The following is a 15,877-nucleotide window of genomic DNA, read 5'->3' on the forward strand; positions in this document are numbered from 1 at the left end:
CTGAGTGTATTTCAACTCATACAGCAAAGCTCTCCTCTGCGGTGGGGGTGCAGGAGCATGCAGCGGAGGTGGCATTCACCAGTTGAGTTAACTCATGGTCACAAGGCATCTTGTAAGCTCGTAGTCTCATAAGCAGGGAACTGGAAGTGGAGAGGAAGTTTCTCCCTGGAGCAGCTGCCCTCAGCTCCCACTCGCTGTTCAGTTCCTCCTTAGGGAACATTGAAATTCAGGGCTGTGAGGGGGGACTTGGTATTTAATGCAGGGGGCTGGTGGGGCAGTTCATGAGCAGGTCAACCAGGATATTAATGGGGCTGCTGCTCACGGTTGGAGCTCTTGGTTTCAGCAGCAGTTTTAGGTTCTGCTTCCAGCTCTTCCAGGGCTCTCCTCTAGTGTCTTGATCTGTGCTACTGCTGGGAAAGACTGAGGCTAAATCTGGGACAGTGATGCTCACATCACACAGAGCACATCACAGAGACACGGTGGTTGTAAGGGACCTCAGAGGGTCAGGTGGTTCAGTCCCGCTCAGAACAGAAGTAAATCCAATATTAGACCAAGTTAATCAGAGCCTTGTGTGACCTTTCCTGATAGCAATTAGCCAGGGTAGAACAAAATTTACTCAGGAAGAGAGACATTCTTTCTCTTTCTCTTTCCAAGAATGTATTGTTTATTAGTGACAGATACAGCATAAAGTCTCTGACTCCAAGTTTACAGCTGTTGATTCAACCCACCTGAGTCTCTAAGACAGTTAAGGGGCAGGAGAATGTGGCATGTAAGGAGAAACTGAGGGAATGGCTTTGGTTCACTTGGAGAAGAGAGGTTCAAGGCAGGGTAGGGATGCCTAGTGGCAGCTTTCTGCTGCCTAAGGGCAGGGTTACACATAAGATAGAGTCAACTCTTCTCAGATACGCACAGCAGAAGGATAAAAGCCAACTGTCACAAGTTGCAGCTGGCAAAATTCCTACTGAACAGTAATAAAAATTGCTTTACCACAAGGGTGATTAAGTGCTGTAATAAATTACCTAGAGAGTGTGTAATCTTCATCCTCAGAAATTTTAAGACTCAAGTGGACATTTCTTGATGCAAGCTGATATAATTTTGTATCTAGTCTTGGTTTGAGTGGAGCACTAGTCTAGATGACTTCCAGAGGTCCCTTCTACAATTGTGTGCTCTTTCAATACCTATAAGCTTCTTTCTTGGCATAGCCTATGCCTTCCTTTACTCCTGTTGATGAACAAGAGTCCTCTGTGTTTTACTGTAGTAAGGAATGAGCTGGCCTGATCTGGAATTTAATTTGGTTAATTTTACTTCCTTCTGTTAAGCAGGGAAATGGCAGAGTTCATAATAACAGGAAAGACATTTTTTTTTTTTTGGTAGTTGTTTTAATTGTTGCATTGTGTGGCTTTATTTGAATCACACAGGACTGAGCACAAACACAACTTGTATGTGTCTTTTATATATTAGCAAGCGATGTTGTGCTATGTAAATTATTTTCAGACACCTTTTTCCCTGCTTTGAGTACAAGTAACAACAGCAGAAACACAGAGCCATCTAGACTGGTCAGCCTCCGAACTATTGGTGTGGACACAGTCCCAATTCCATAGCCCTTCTTCAAATGTCCTTTATTTAAACTGACCAAAATGACCTTTTTTTACCTGGCAGTTAATGCAGACTCCTCCACCTTCATAATGCCCAAGGATGTTTAGGCTTTCTCGACGCTGATCAACATCAGCATCATAGTAGCAATCGGTGGCATGTCCATGGCAATTGCAAGCTGAAAAAAGTAATACTCCAAGTCAGTTTTCACTATAATGTTGGAATTCAATAATGAAGCAGAGGTGAAAAGAAGCTCAGATTTTTTTTTTTATACATACCCTCAGGCATCTTGGAATATGCTCAAATGCACATATTTACCTATCAACAACAGGATTTTAACAACAGAAACATGGTAGGATGGTCTAGATATGAAGAAAGCATGTGCTGCGAGGCTTATCAGAGGAGGCAACAGTTGTGTCATCTCAAAACTATATATTTATGCATAAATGGAGAACAAGGAAGCTCCAGAAGAATGGTCTCAGCAGTTTTCAAAAGTTATCAAAAGCATGTTCAAATGTTTATTCTGCTTTTCCATGTCTAAAAATACATCTGAGCTAAAGCTGTGTACACTAAATCTTTCTTTAAAATGAACAATAAACAATAATAACAATAAGATAAACACGAATAAAATACCTACACCAAGGAACTGTCATACATATAGTACAAATATACCAACAAACTTATGCATGCATTTACCTAGCTGCTGTTTTCTGAAATTGATATTTTTAAGTAGGAGTTTATTCTACTTCCTGAAAATTCTGGATTCAAAAAGAAGTATGGTTTGAAGAAGTATGATCTGAAGAACAATATTACCACCACCATCAATAATAATATATATATAATATATATAATTATTATATATAATATATATTATGATGATTATTATTATTAATTCTATATATTATTATATATTATTGTTAATATCATAGTGTTATATATTCTATATGTTATATATTATTATTGTCTAGAAAAGTATATAATTAGGTGACTAAAAAAAATTAATTCCCCAGTTTATGGTTGTTTACAGTCTTAGCTGTGATAAATTTTACTTTGGGTAGTTTATGGTTAGCTCCTTTATTTTTCCCTTTTGTTAGGTCAAATAAAGGTAGCAGCTGAACTCACAGTGGCTCTGAATCTGCCTCTACATACATGTTCTGCTATACTTTTAACTCCTTCTGACAGGTGTTGGTATTGCAGTGGTCAGAAAAGATTGACAGATACCTGCAAGGTTTTGCTTGCAGGGACATCGGCCTCTCATACGGCTCAGTCTAGGAAGTTCACCTACTGAAAACATTTGAGATACATCCACTAATATATCCCCTTGTGGCCTTGTACACGCATCAGCTGTTTTCACCAATCTCCTTACATTGACGTGGGAGACCTAAATCCTGAAAAACCTTTGCTGTTTTACCTTTTTGCAAAAAGGCCTGGCAACATAAATCCCAGAGCAAGCCCAATGCTTGTGCTTTGCTTGCAGAAGAGAATTAATCTCAAAAATGGCTCTACACTTTCAATAGTTCCTGCAAATAAAGTTGAGTAAAGGGTGATGATTTTACCCACAAAATAATATATCTAATTTCCTAGAGATCAGGTATGTCTATCTCATAATCTTCCCATCTTAGTTAAAACTAATATCTTCACACTGGTCATGTAAAGTTCTGCCTGTCTTCACTGAAATCTTACAGAACTATAATAGAAATCTGAGTAGGAACCAACCACAGTAGCAAGCAAACAGAAAAAATAAAAGGACAAAACCACGGTCTTGCCCTTTGTTGTTTTGTTTTGTTTTGTTTTTTCTGATTACATATTCTTTCCTCGCTGGAGAGGAACAGGATTTTTTCTGAAGGAATGCAGGAAGCAAAAAAGGCTTCTCCAAGCATCTGGGTGAGCTTTTAATTACAGATTTAATTCCAGCACTCCAGGGCAACCTTCCCAGGAAATTCCCGAAGTTTTGACTTCGTAAAGCTATGACTTCATTTTTAGGGAAATCCCTCCCTTCATCCGGAATGGACATAAGGTAACTCTGGAAGGCAATGGGTTCCTGCAAGTGCCTCAAAACAGAATCTAAGGGCCCTGGCCCTGCTCTCTTTGCAATGAGGCAAGCATATGGGAAGCAATCCTTAAAAACTCTATTCCAAGTACCCGGCACAACTGGGAGCACAACTCAGGGACAATTGATTCTCTGTGCCTTGCTATATGATCATACAGAAAGAGAAGAGAAACTGGATCACTCTCTGTATCTCTTCTACATCTTTGTCCCAACAGCTTTGTACAAGGTTTGCCATCAGGTTCACTTGTGGTCTGCTGACAGGAACCAGACAGGCCAAGACTGGGTTCTCTGGCCAGGCTGTGATAGACTGTGAAGGTCTTCGGTGGGTTTTATTCATATAATTCTTCAAGAAAATAAAACATTGCAAAAATGAAATGCTGGTTCAAGATACTAAGTCAGAAAAGGAAAGAAGATTTTTCTTTATAAAAAAACCAAGGTAAATAAAAGCTCATTGCCTCTAGGGCCAAACCGTCTGTGAGGTACAGCTCACAAGTAGGTCTTCTAATAGCAACAGGAAATTACTTGCTCTGATTATAGTAATAGTATTTTCTCTCACAGGAGAATAGAAACCCCCTCTCCCTCACAAAGCACCTTCTCACCACTTTGGGCTGTTTGCTGATCCATACAGTACAGAAACTCACAGGAAGAGTTTGGGCTTATCCCTGCAAGCTCCCACCAACCTCTTTCAACCAGTTTCTCTCAAGGGACCTCAGACTTCTGGGAAGCTTAACAAAGTTGCTTTAATTCCTTCATTACTGGCTGCCAGAAAAAGAGGTCTGCATCTGGCAAATGCTCTCAACAAATCACCTCAAAGCGCTAGGAGCAATCCATACTAAAAAGGATATTTTTTCAGAGGCAGGTAGAAGCAAAGTGGTTTTGGCTCAGAATCTTGTAGATGATCTTCTATAAACTCATTCTTTAAAAAACATGACAATGTTTATGTTCTTTGTCTATCTCTTTTCTGGCAGAAAATGTTTTCTTCTCAAAGATGGGAATTAAAATGAGGTTTCAAATAATGCTCAAAAATTGTGTCCCAACATGCCTCTCTCCTATCAAATATTTCAATCATTTTCCTCCCTCCCAACGCTCGGTCTTTGTAGCGCAGTTTTGATTAAACGAGCCATCTCTATATTCCTCAACCTAATCATATAGGTACATCACTTTGGCTTTCAAATAAGGTTCCCCTGTTAACGGTTTGTACCCAGTGGCTACACTACTCTCAGCAATGGCAGACAAGAAAATACAGACTACCAACACCTTTGTTCAGAGTGAGATGTGCACATAGATCATAGAATCATACAACACCAGGTTGGAATGGACCTCAAGGATCATCTGGTCCAACCTTTCTTGGCAAAAGCACAATCTAGACAATATGGTCCAGCACCCTGTTTAGCTGAATCGATGGCAACACCGTCTGTACCTCCTGGCCAGGAGGATGCAAAACACCCATGTCTAACAGTACCCACCACTCCACCAAAAGAGAGTCCATACCATCATTCTCTTTAGCAAAAGAATGGAACACAGGGGAGGTGGGAGAAAGGTCAGTAGGCTTCTCCAGCTTGACTACTCAGTCTGTGGACCTTAAGCTCTCCAAACTCCCAACTACAAGCACAGGAAGGGGTGCAAGAGTGGAATTGTCAGCAGTCCCCAGCAAGAATGCCTGTGTGCCCACATGAGGTGAGTGTGGGCAGCAGGGGAACACAGGGCAGGTCAAGCACCTGCAAGCAGTGTGAGCCTTAAGCAATCTCTCTCCAATCTGAACAACAAGAGGCTGGGTGACGGGGAGACAAATTGTGAACTTGTACAAGATGCCCATAGTTTCTGCTGTGCTAGTGAGGATACACAATCTGTCAGCAGACAGCTAAGACTGGGGAGAAATGTTGATTCAATATACTACAAGGCGGCTTCCACTATTCTCAGGTAATATGCTCACACAAATTACTATTTTCATTGTTTAATAAGAGAGAATATAAATAATATTCACTGTATCATCTGTTCCTTATTGCTGTATGGAAATAATTTTCTCAGTAAAGAAAAAAGGTGTTAAAACATGCAGCGTGCTGTGTATGCTCCATGAATACATGTGCTATGGCTAATTCTGACCCACTTGTCAATGTCCCTTTAAATCTAGCATCTTTTAGGCTACTTACGTTCACATATGTTTGTGCTCCCAGCTGTTGCAGGTTGCCACTGTTTCTGATTATATCCTGGACAGCAGCGATCACAGGTTTCCCCACAAGTGTTATGCTGACATTCACATTGAAATCTACAAAAATGAAAGCCTCTTATTCTACTGAAGCTGGATTTAAACTTTATTTTTTCTTAATTTTATTGCAGTTCAAGACTTAAACGTAGTGTGAAAAGGACAGGACATAAGCTCACATGTAAAGAAGTTGAACAGTAATACTACAACGTTTTTGAACTTTCCTAAAATTCTTCATGATTGATTACTTTAATAATGTGATTATGAGTTTATTAACACAGATTAGTTATAGAGAACAATTATAATTGGATTCAATGGACTGGATTATTAAAATTTGGTTTAGGCTATTAAATCATTACGTTACAAAACAGTGTAGAATGTATCCTATTTTAGCTTCATTCCAAAGTTCAAGCTTGTTGAGCCACAGCAAAAATATTTATCACCTTTACAGGCATGCCTTCAGAATTTCTTTCATTATGCTTTGTTTACAATAATTTTATTAGTTTTTTTAATACACCAAGATCATAACTTAATCTCATTATTTTAAAAATAGTGCACACTATTCGTCAAGAAAATGTGGTTCATATTTGTTTTTATTTAGCTGAATAGCCTACTTAAAGGGCAGGCTTTCCTTAAGGGCTAAATCCTACTATTGTGCATAGTAACTGAATCTCAGGAGTAACAACGACCTTGAGACTGGAGAGGCCTTTTCCAACATTGTCTCTTATCTGTGTAGTCTAATAACTTGCAATAAACTTTTTAAGTATAACCGTCCTGTTCCCATAGACTTTATACCTTCTATACTTACTTTTCTCTAGCATAGATATCTGGAAATGAAGCACCCACTTGCCCACTTACTCTTCATTAAAACACAATCAAAAATATTGCATTGTCCTGATAAAAGTTTGTTTCAATGCCACAGTGGAGAGCAACAGCTGATTTAAACCAGGCCTTTAAAATATGTTTTAGATATAACCTGATTATTCACGGTCACTTTCCTACAGCAGATGAGCTGAGAAGCCTGATCTAACACCTTGTGAAATCAATACAGAGATCATAAACTTCACAGGGAAAGAGAATAGTTCATTTAATTTCTGCTTTTAGTTTTTATAGTAACGATTGAATGCCATTGGATCTTGACTGAGCTCAGTTACAATGCACAATATCTCCAGGAAGTTCACTAACTTTGTTCTTGAGTTGGCTAATTCCTGCTCTTGAAAGGTGATACCAACCCATGTTTTCCATAAAGAACTACAAGTTTCTAAAAAACTATTCAATATGCCAAACTCTTATTTCAATTAAAAAGAAAAATATAAGACCTTTCTGTTATGATATTTCATGCACAATAGCTCTTTGTACGTTTTCTTGTCAAATATCAGCAGATTCAAGGTTTTAAATATAAAGAAAAATCCCTATAAGCTTGTATAATTTTATCATAAAAAGGTAATTTGAAAACATTCATGTGGGTTTTTTTCTCATATTAAATAAATGTTATGCTCAGTTTACTTACTGGTATCGGTTTTCAGTACTCTTTGTGTTACATACTTCAGCATGGCCATGGCAAACACATCGACCACCAATACTGATGTCCTTTATACTGTAGTAATACTATGGAACAAGCACAAAAAGTACATATTGATCTTTCCTTACTTGCATTATGTCAGAAATATCAACATCAGATTGTTAAATCTTGCTTATCAGAATTTTTTTACAAAAGGCCAAAGTCAGGCAGCCAGTGGTCAAGCCTCTGTTGATGTCTACGTCCCAGTACGAGTACCAGCAAATCAAAGTCAATACTAATGGGGTGCCTCATAGCAACAGGTTCATGGAGTTCACATCAAATGCATATTGCTATAGCTCTCCATTTCCCAGCACTTACACAGCCACCAGTACCCAGGCCCAAAGCTTGTTCAAAGCCAGCTTGAGGAAGGAGATGTAAAGTACTGTCAAAGTATCAATTTGTGAGACCTTGGTCTGGTCAACACACCAGACGTGCTGGTATGGGCGGTGCAGTTTCCCCATTCAGTCAGATGTGATCACTAAACACTAGAAACAGACCAAAATCACCAGCTCATTCAAAATCACTCGTGATTCAAACCGGATTTGAAATTTTGACCTGAAGTTGAAACACTTTGTATCTCAGCCTCATGCCTTGCAGGCATCTAGGCAACAGAAGATAAAAATTTAATTGGTTCGACTCAGTGAAAATATCATTACTGTATACACAATAATAGTAACTTCTGCATACATTTTTGTAGCTCAGAAGCTGTTTCCTTGTCTCCTTAGAGCATCAAGCAGAATGCAGAGCTGTTGTAAATTTTGATCTCTATGTACCCCCAGAAAAATTAAAGGGACAGATTAAATGGCACTGGAGGATGAACAGAAAAAGGGTCAGAACATTATGCAGTCTCCTGTGCTCACCCTAGTAACAATACAGCCCCTCTAGGTGGTATATATAGCCTGTCTCCTTGGGGATCCTTCCCCTCTATTCAGCACTGGTGAGGCCACACCTGAAGCACTGTGTCCAGTTCTGGGCTCCCCAGTACAAGGCAGGTACGGGCATACTGAAGAGAGTCCAATGAAGGGCCAGGAAGATGATGAAGGAACTGAAGCATCCGTACAATGGGAAAAGGCTGAAAGAGCTGCGACTGCTCAGCCTGGAGAAGACTCAGGGGAAATTTACCAATATTTATAAATACCTGAAGGGAAGGAGCTAAGAGGACAGAATCAGGCTCTTGTCAGTGGTGCCCAGTGACAGGACCAGAGACAATGGGTACAAGCTGACACACAGGAAGCTTCCTCTGAACGTTAAGAAACATTTTTTCACAGTGAGGGTGACTGGTACAGGTTGCCCAGAGAGGCTGTGGAGTATCCTTTGAGATACTCAAGAGCTGGCTGGACAAGTTGCTGGCCAACTGGCTCCAGGTGACTCTGCTTGAGCAGGGAGGTTGGACCAGATGACTTCCAGAGGTTCTTTCAACCTCAACCATTCTGCAATTCATTTCAGTTGCATATACATTCCCTACTTTTACACAGGTGAAGTTGGCTGGGCACAGATGAGATGCTTCTCCAAGGCAGAGATTTTCCAACTAGTTCTCTTTGCTCTAGGCAGGTGAAGAACAGCAGATGGGATATACAAACTAGGAAATATTTTTTGCCTTCTGAGCTGTCTCTATTCAAACACACACATTAATTTCTAACTGTGCATGGTGTTTTCATACTGTAAGTAAAATCTAGGCTTTCAGTATTTTCAGCACAGCTGAAAACATATTTGACCGTTTTTTTTGTATGAGCTTTCACAACCCATTCTATAGTTTCGTACAGCCTTGCAGAGCTATGCTTTACTACTAACAGTGATTGTACTGTCACTGGTCACTAATAAGCCAAATTAGCAATAAGACAAAATGATTAATAGGCCAAATGGCCGTAGTATAGATGCACAATATGCTCTATATCATTTGGTGTGCCATGAACTCCAAACCATTAACAGGGGAAGCCAGGTAGTTACTTGAAAAAGAGAACAGAATTGGTCTGGTTTTCATCTGTTTCTATAGTAAGTTTAACACAAATCTTTTCCTTAAGAATATTAACTCTTTCCAAGACTTGGAAAGTCTCTAAAATGAAAGTTGGACTCTCTTTTAACAATATAATAAAACACTCAACTTTTCATTCATCTATCCTACATACCATGGCTATGATAACATCAGAAGTTCCTCACACTAAAGCTGTGCTACTTGTTGAATGCAACAAATACAGCATTTACATCTGCCTGTGAGCAACATCTGAAAATTTACTTAGGACAATAAAGTTACTTAATCGGAGTGCTATCAAGCAACTGGAATAGTTTCATATTTTTTGATGCAGAAACTCTCACACATATTTGTGCAGTGCCTCACCCCAGGGTTTCCTCCAATTGTTACTGAATCTTCATTTTAAATGAAAAGGTTAAAAATAACAATACAATATGAAGTCTGCACTCTCTCTAAGTATACGAATTTCCATACAGTGTTCCATTGAGAGAGATCATTTTTCTTACATTTCCCCACTGAGTGGGAGTGGGATTTGGCTTTCAAGCTCTTGGATAGTCCAAAATCCACTGAAAACAATTAGGCATCTCAAATAATTCATGGCAAGATAGTAACTTTCAAGTATGCCCTTTGTTTCCTGCTCCTTCAGAACTCAGGTACTGTTTCCTGCAAATCTTTCTTTGAAAAAATAGGGGAGAAAGTAGTGTCAAACAAAGCTGAAGAGATTTAGCTCCTCAGCCCTGCATAAGATAGTTTAGAAGATGTACACTTTGGCTCCTTATAGCACCTATGATGCACTCAGCTTCCTTCCATATTCAAACACAGGGAAAGAAGACAGTCCATAACTAAATCATTAATCATTACTTCCCCTCCATAAATCTGTGCTGAATGGGTTACCTTCTTGCTTCAAACAAACCTGGAGAAAATATGAGGATTTAAAGGTGGGTCACTGTAAAATTTTATGGTGAAAAAACATGCAGATAATTTTTTGGTCTCCAAAAGGTTGAACACAATTGTTGAGCATATCTGGGTGAAAACAGTACTTACTCTACGGGTTACAGTAGGGTCTCGTTGAGCTTTCGATATCAGGTGTCCAAGAAGTGTATTAGTTCTGAGAAAATGAAGGCGGATGTTTGTTGCTTTTGTGAATTCTCGAAGACTAGGGGAGTAAGTGAAGTTTTTTGCTCCTGGGCGGCCATTTACCAAAGATACCACAATCTAACAAAGAAGTAAGCACATTTTTGTTAAAATATATCAACTGCAAGTGTCAGTAGCAGCACAGAGAAAAATTAATAAAAGAATCCAAAAACTTATTATTGTTTCTGAGCATATTTGTAGTAATAACTACACACTTCATACTGAAGCCAGGATATTGGGAAAAATAATGTTAGTCTTGGACCCTCCTGAATTCTCAGTACCCATATGGTACATAGGAAAAAAAAAAAGTATCTATCTCTATCTGTTTTAAAAACAGTAGATATAACACACAAAAAGTGCAATAGGAATAGTTGCAAATAGTTACATTAACAGCTGATAGTGTCAATGGGAGTTTTGCCTGAGTAAAAACATCAAGTTTTGGCTGTTTCCCAAAGCACATTTATTTTTGGGTTAAGGCACAAACATTCCTGGAAAATATTATTGTTACCAGGTCCAGTGCCTGGGAGCGTATTAATGGTCTTTTGGAAGAAAGTACACAGTGTTGCTTTAGAAAATCCCCTCACATGAAAGTAGGTTTATCTGACTTCCAAAACAAGGGCTCTGGTAGTTTTTTATGTTTTAAAGAAACAGATGCCAGCAGCCTAGCAATAATGAATCTCTATTAAATTAACAATCCAGTATGCATATACAGGTCTGAGTGAGAGACATTCATTTATTTAGAACAGACCAGATAACAGATTTCTATTTTCAAATGTCTCCTATACTCTGAAGTACATAACAAGGGAATGGTGATGGCTCTGGTTGCAGGACAATTCCTTCAGGAAAAGTCACACAACATGTAGTAGTGGATGGCAACAGCAGTGTTCTTCTAGGAAAATTTTTTACCACATTTTACTGGAAAATTTTACAGATATGTTAATGAACAAATTCTACTTCAATATGAAACCACAACCACAGAGCCATATGCTCAAAATTCTGGCTAATTCTTGAGGAGATCAGATCTGGACTCTAACCACTTCAGGTGTAAAAGGAGAAAGTCAGCAGGAGCCATCAGCACAGCCAGGAGTTTAACACTTATTCAAGTAACACTAGCCATGGTTCTATCTAGCAGGGAGCAACAGCTAAAATCAGAGCAATGTCTTCCAAACACATGTATTGTATTATAAACGTGTAGCATTTTATATATTGTTTTCTTAAATAGTTAGTTATTTTTGAATGGTAAATATCTGCTTCCACAGCCTTTACACCCATGAGCAATTCTGATGCAGTAAGTTCTGCTCTGTATGTTGGAAGTGTTCAGAAAATGAGGCCAACACCTTCAAATGCATATGGCTTGTGAGGTACCTAAAGCATTGGAAAAATCAACACAGGTGGCTCTGAGCAGCAGAGCACCATCTGAGCACCATCCCTACGCCCGCAGGGGATGGTGAAAATTAGGAGGAGCCAGCTCACCCTTCAGAAATCTCACCAGCTACTTAAGTGGTTGGTTATGGACTTATTAATGTAGCTTCAGGCAGCCATAGCTGAAAAATTACTTCCAGTTCTAGGTTTTTATTGAAACACCAGACTTCTGAAACAAATACTGCTTCCTTCCAACATTACGCATCACTTTCCTAACAGCACTTACCTCTCCATTTTCAAGAGGCAGAATGCGAGAGTACTCTGTGGTGCACAGGACATCGCTGTCCCTCCTCACTGGAAGATTAGCTTCCTTTCCGAAGCGCTCCAAGCAATCTGCTTTGGAGTCTAGTCAAGTGAGAACAAAATAAATAAATAAATAAACATTATTGTTCTAATTTAAATTAACTATGAAGTATCCCTTTTGCTTTTTGGTAAATTCTCCCCTGTAATTGAATAATAACCAGTGATTGTGTCACTCAACACAGAAAAATGGAAATTCCTAAAAAACAAATTATTTCTTGTCCTCAGCAATTCAGTGTTGCCTGACAAAACATGGCACAATATTTCTCATATTGTCACAAAAAAAGCTACATACGTCCTCCAAGATTTTGCATTTGTATTTGCCTTTGATTTTTATGAGGAAGTTCAGGGTCCCATGGGATGAAGGACACTGTAGTTCTGACATATTCAAAACAAAGACAAACTAAACAAAACTAAAACTCCCAACAGACTGAGAAATATTCATATGTTGAGTTACACTTTCAAAATATCATACTCATTTTAGTTACACTCTCATGGCTAATTTATTGCAGATAACTAAGACGAGAGATATGTATTTGACTTTCACTGTCATCACTGAAGTTGAAATCTTTAGAGACACCCACAATCTGATTTTCCTCCTATTGGGCGAATCATTAACAAAACCTGTCCACAAAAGAGCAGTGATGCAAGGATTGATACTCACAAGCAAAATATTGCCAGGGGGTGTAAGTTTTTCCAAAGTCCACTGATCTTTCTAAGATCCAGAGATCTGGACGAGGAGAATTTGCAAACTTGATAAGGATGTAGGCAACATGGAAGAGCTGGTGACAGAATATATACAGAACGTATCAGGAGTTTTCTGAACTTTAAAAAATTACTGCAATACAAAAACCGATGCAAATAAACACCTTTTCTTTAGTGTACAGTGATAAGGTTATCCTCTGCAATTTCACTCCTGTCAAGATAATAAGCCAGATTCTCACCTGGCTACCTCACCCAGCAATGTGCTCCAATACATTAAGAAAGCTGAAAAAGGATGTGTTAAATGCCATCTCTTACATTTTAGAACAGCTCTGTTTTGCACATGAGTGATTGCTTGGATGTGTTAAGGGTATAGCTCCTAACATTGAAAAGTTGGCATCTTGACACATCATTGAACTGAGATACTTTTTCAGCATCCTGGTACATCTGTGTTGGATTCCAACTACGTAATTGTGCTTGTAGCCAAGAAAAATCACAATGGTATAAGAGAAAATGCACGCACTCTCTACACTGGGACTCCTTTGACTGCATTTTATGGTAATTTAAGCCACTTATTTCCTCACTTCAGGAATATTTCTAGATAATTTTGCCACTTGTCAGACTTTCCAAGTAACAGAAGCAAGCCACCCCAGAGTTTTGTGGGTATCAAATATGGAAGAGATTCTTATAACTGGTATCTCATTCATTGTCTGAAAAAGCTCAAAGAGCTGTTGATTCTAAGGGTCATTTAGAATTTAAACAACCACAATATGGATATGAGTTGTAAATAACAGTGATCTGATACTGAGGTGCAGTCAACATTCAGGTGAAACTGTACTGGAATTTCCCACTCAGCTTCAATTCGGAACCATCTGCTCCCAAGAGATTCTTCCTTTGGTGAGGGAGGCAGGGAGTTACAGTCAACAGTCTGTCAAGTAGCTGCTGCCAGAGCCCTCACATCAAATACACCCATGCAGTTTATCTTTTCTCAAATATCACAGATGTCATAACCCTGAAGCTAGTACACAGGTTGCTAGATTCCAAACCACAAGTGCATACAAGCTCCCAACCACAAACCAGGAACAGCATCTGTTGCCATGCCTGGCCCATTCAGCTGCCAACTAGGACCAATTCAATAGCTGTCACACCAGCTGGAGCCACCAAGAGTCAGATGCAAATGGTGAACACCACAGTAGAGCAGATATTTGGAAATATGTGTCGTTAACGAGCACTGCACATGCCAATCCCATGGCTTCATGCATGTTGCAGTCATACGGCTACATGCAACCTCAGTCTTCACACATCTACTTCAGACATCAACTTCTGAAGATGAAAAGTATCCACAGAAGAAAGTAAAACCTTCTCATGGAGAAATGGGAAGAATTCAGAGAATTCATGGAGCATGTACTCACGATAATACTTCACATCCAAGAGGAAAAAAACGGAAACTTTTTCATTGTGCATTCATTTAATGCAGCATGTACAACTACCCAGGGCAATCATCATCTGTTCTGCACATACCAAGGCACCACTGCAGCTGGTGTCATACCTTGAAACCTATTTCAGAAACTGCTGACTTCCTGAATGTTGCTTACTTAGGTCAGTGGAGAAGTAACTGGGGAAAAAATAACCTATCGTGTTAGTGTCAGAATTTACCCTCACATGCATCAACTTCATCTTCTGTCATACTAAACTAGGTACCTAAATAGCCAGACAGTATCTACATATACAAAATTACTTACTAGACAACAGTATCAAGCAAAGTAAGTGGCAGGAATTCTGTTGACAGAACCATGACAGAAGCCAGAACTAGGCACAATGACTGCAAGGTTGGAGTAATGCCCTTAAATTACCAACAGAAATAGGTGATTGTCAGAAATAGGTTAATAGTTTGGGAACTGTGGCAAGATTTGCTCTTGTTGAGTTTCTGATACTCTTTGCCTAAGTAATTTCTGCTACTTGACTGGTAAGTTTCAGAGCAGGGATATCAGCAAAATACATGTGATCCAGTATGGCCATTCAGTGCAAAGACTGGTATCCACCCAGGAAAGCAGGAGAGTTCTGAAATTCCTGAAAAAACAGTGCTTCATGTTCTTGCTTTTGATCAGCTGATTCTCTCAAGGGGCATTGTCCTGTTCAAAGCAAGTTTGCACTGGCAGACAACTGCCTACCCATTAGCAGTCTTGCTTCCCCTATGTTTTAAGGTCTTTGTGGCCCCCATCCTTACATGCATGTTAGCAAGTGTGAATAGCACTCTGTGTGTTGATTCATACAAATTTTATCAAGACAAATGGTTTAGAAAGCTCAAGAGGAAACAAAAGAAGCATACAGAAAGGGCCTGCCTTCTCCAGGGCCCCATTGATTGTAGTCACATTGTAGAATCATTACGACAATGACATTCTACCTACTCTCCAAAGAGGTAGATGACCTCTGCTTCAGCTTGTCATGCAGTTATTATATTATTTCACGCAGATGCTATTTTAAAGTGGCCAAAATGAAAGTACACAACAGTAAAACAGTTGAATCAGCATGTGCCATCCACCAAACACCTGTAGGCCACTTCTGCTATGCAGCTGTGGAATTTGCTTAAGCCTAAGACTACTCAACGTGTGTGAAGCTGAAGTACAGTCTAACGTGTGCTATATTAGCGACCCCACAACACGTTTCTCTATCAAGCCTGTCAGTGCAGGAACTGTCTCCCATTACCACACTTTGCATACTTCCATGCAAACCACAAAATGAAATAAAAACTGTATAGAAACTTTGATCTACTCTTGCATATGAAAACCTTCAATTTGCATGCAGCTCTAACATCTCATAGTTTAAAATACTGTTCAGGTTTGTACAGTCACATTCAGAAAGAGAAAAGGGATAGGTCTTGATAAAAAATAAATTAGTATCAGTTCAGGACAACATATCACTAAACCTTAGTCACCAACCCCA

At 39.2% G+C, this 15,877-nt stretch overlaps 1 protein-coding gene across 1 annotated transcript in view; it reads right to left on the bottom strand.

Moving 5' to 3' along the window:
* The window catches only part of LAMA3 (laminin subunit alpha 3), a gene marked incomplete at both ends in the record, with an annotated part of 116,709 nt that overhangs the window by 86,353 nt on the left and 14,479 nt on the right, over positions 1 to 15,877 (bottom strand). The window contains 6 exons of the mRNA XM_080340023.1: positions 1,653 to 1,771; positions 5,794 to 5,909; positions 7,357 to 7,454; positions 10,421 to 10,591; positions 12,159 to 12,277; positions 12,897 to 13,014. Coding sequence (XP_080196149.1) covers positions 1,653 to 1,771; positions 5,794 to 5,909; positions 7,357 to 7,454; positions 10,421 to 10,591; positions 12,159 to 12,277; positions 12,897 to 13,014 — 741 coding nt within the window. The remainder of the gene's footprint in view (positions 1 to 1,652; positions 1,772 to 5,793; positions 5,910 to 7,356; positions 7,455 to 10,420; positions 10,592 to 12,158; positions 12,278 to 12,896; positions 13,015 to 15,877) is intronic.

This window comes from Nesoenas mayeri (genome assembly GCF_963082525.1).
Source record: "Nesoenas mayeri genome assembly, chromosome: 2".
In the NCBI taxonomy this organism is placed as follows: Eukaryota; Metazoa; Chordata; class Aves; order Columbiformes; family Columbidae; genus Nesoenas; species Nesoenas mayeri.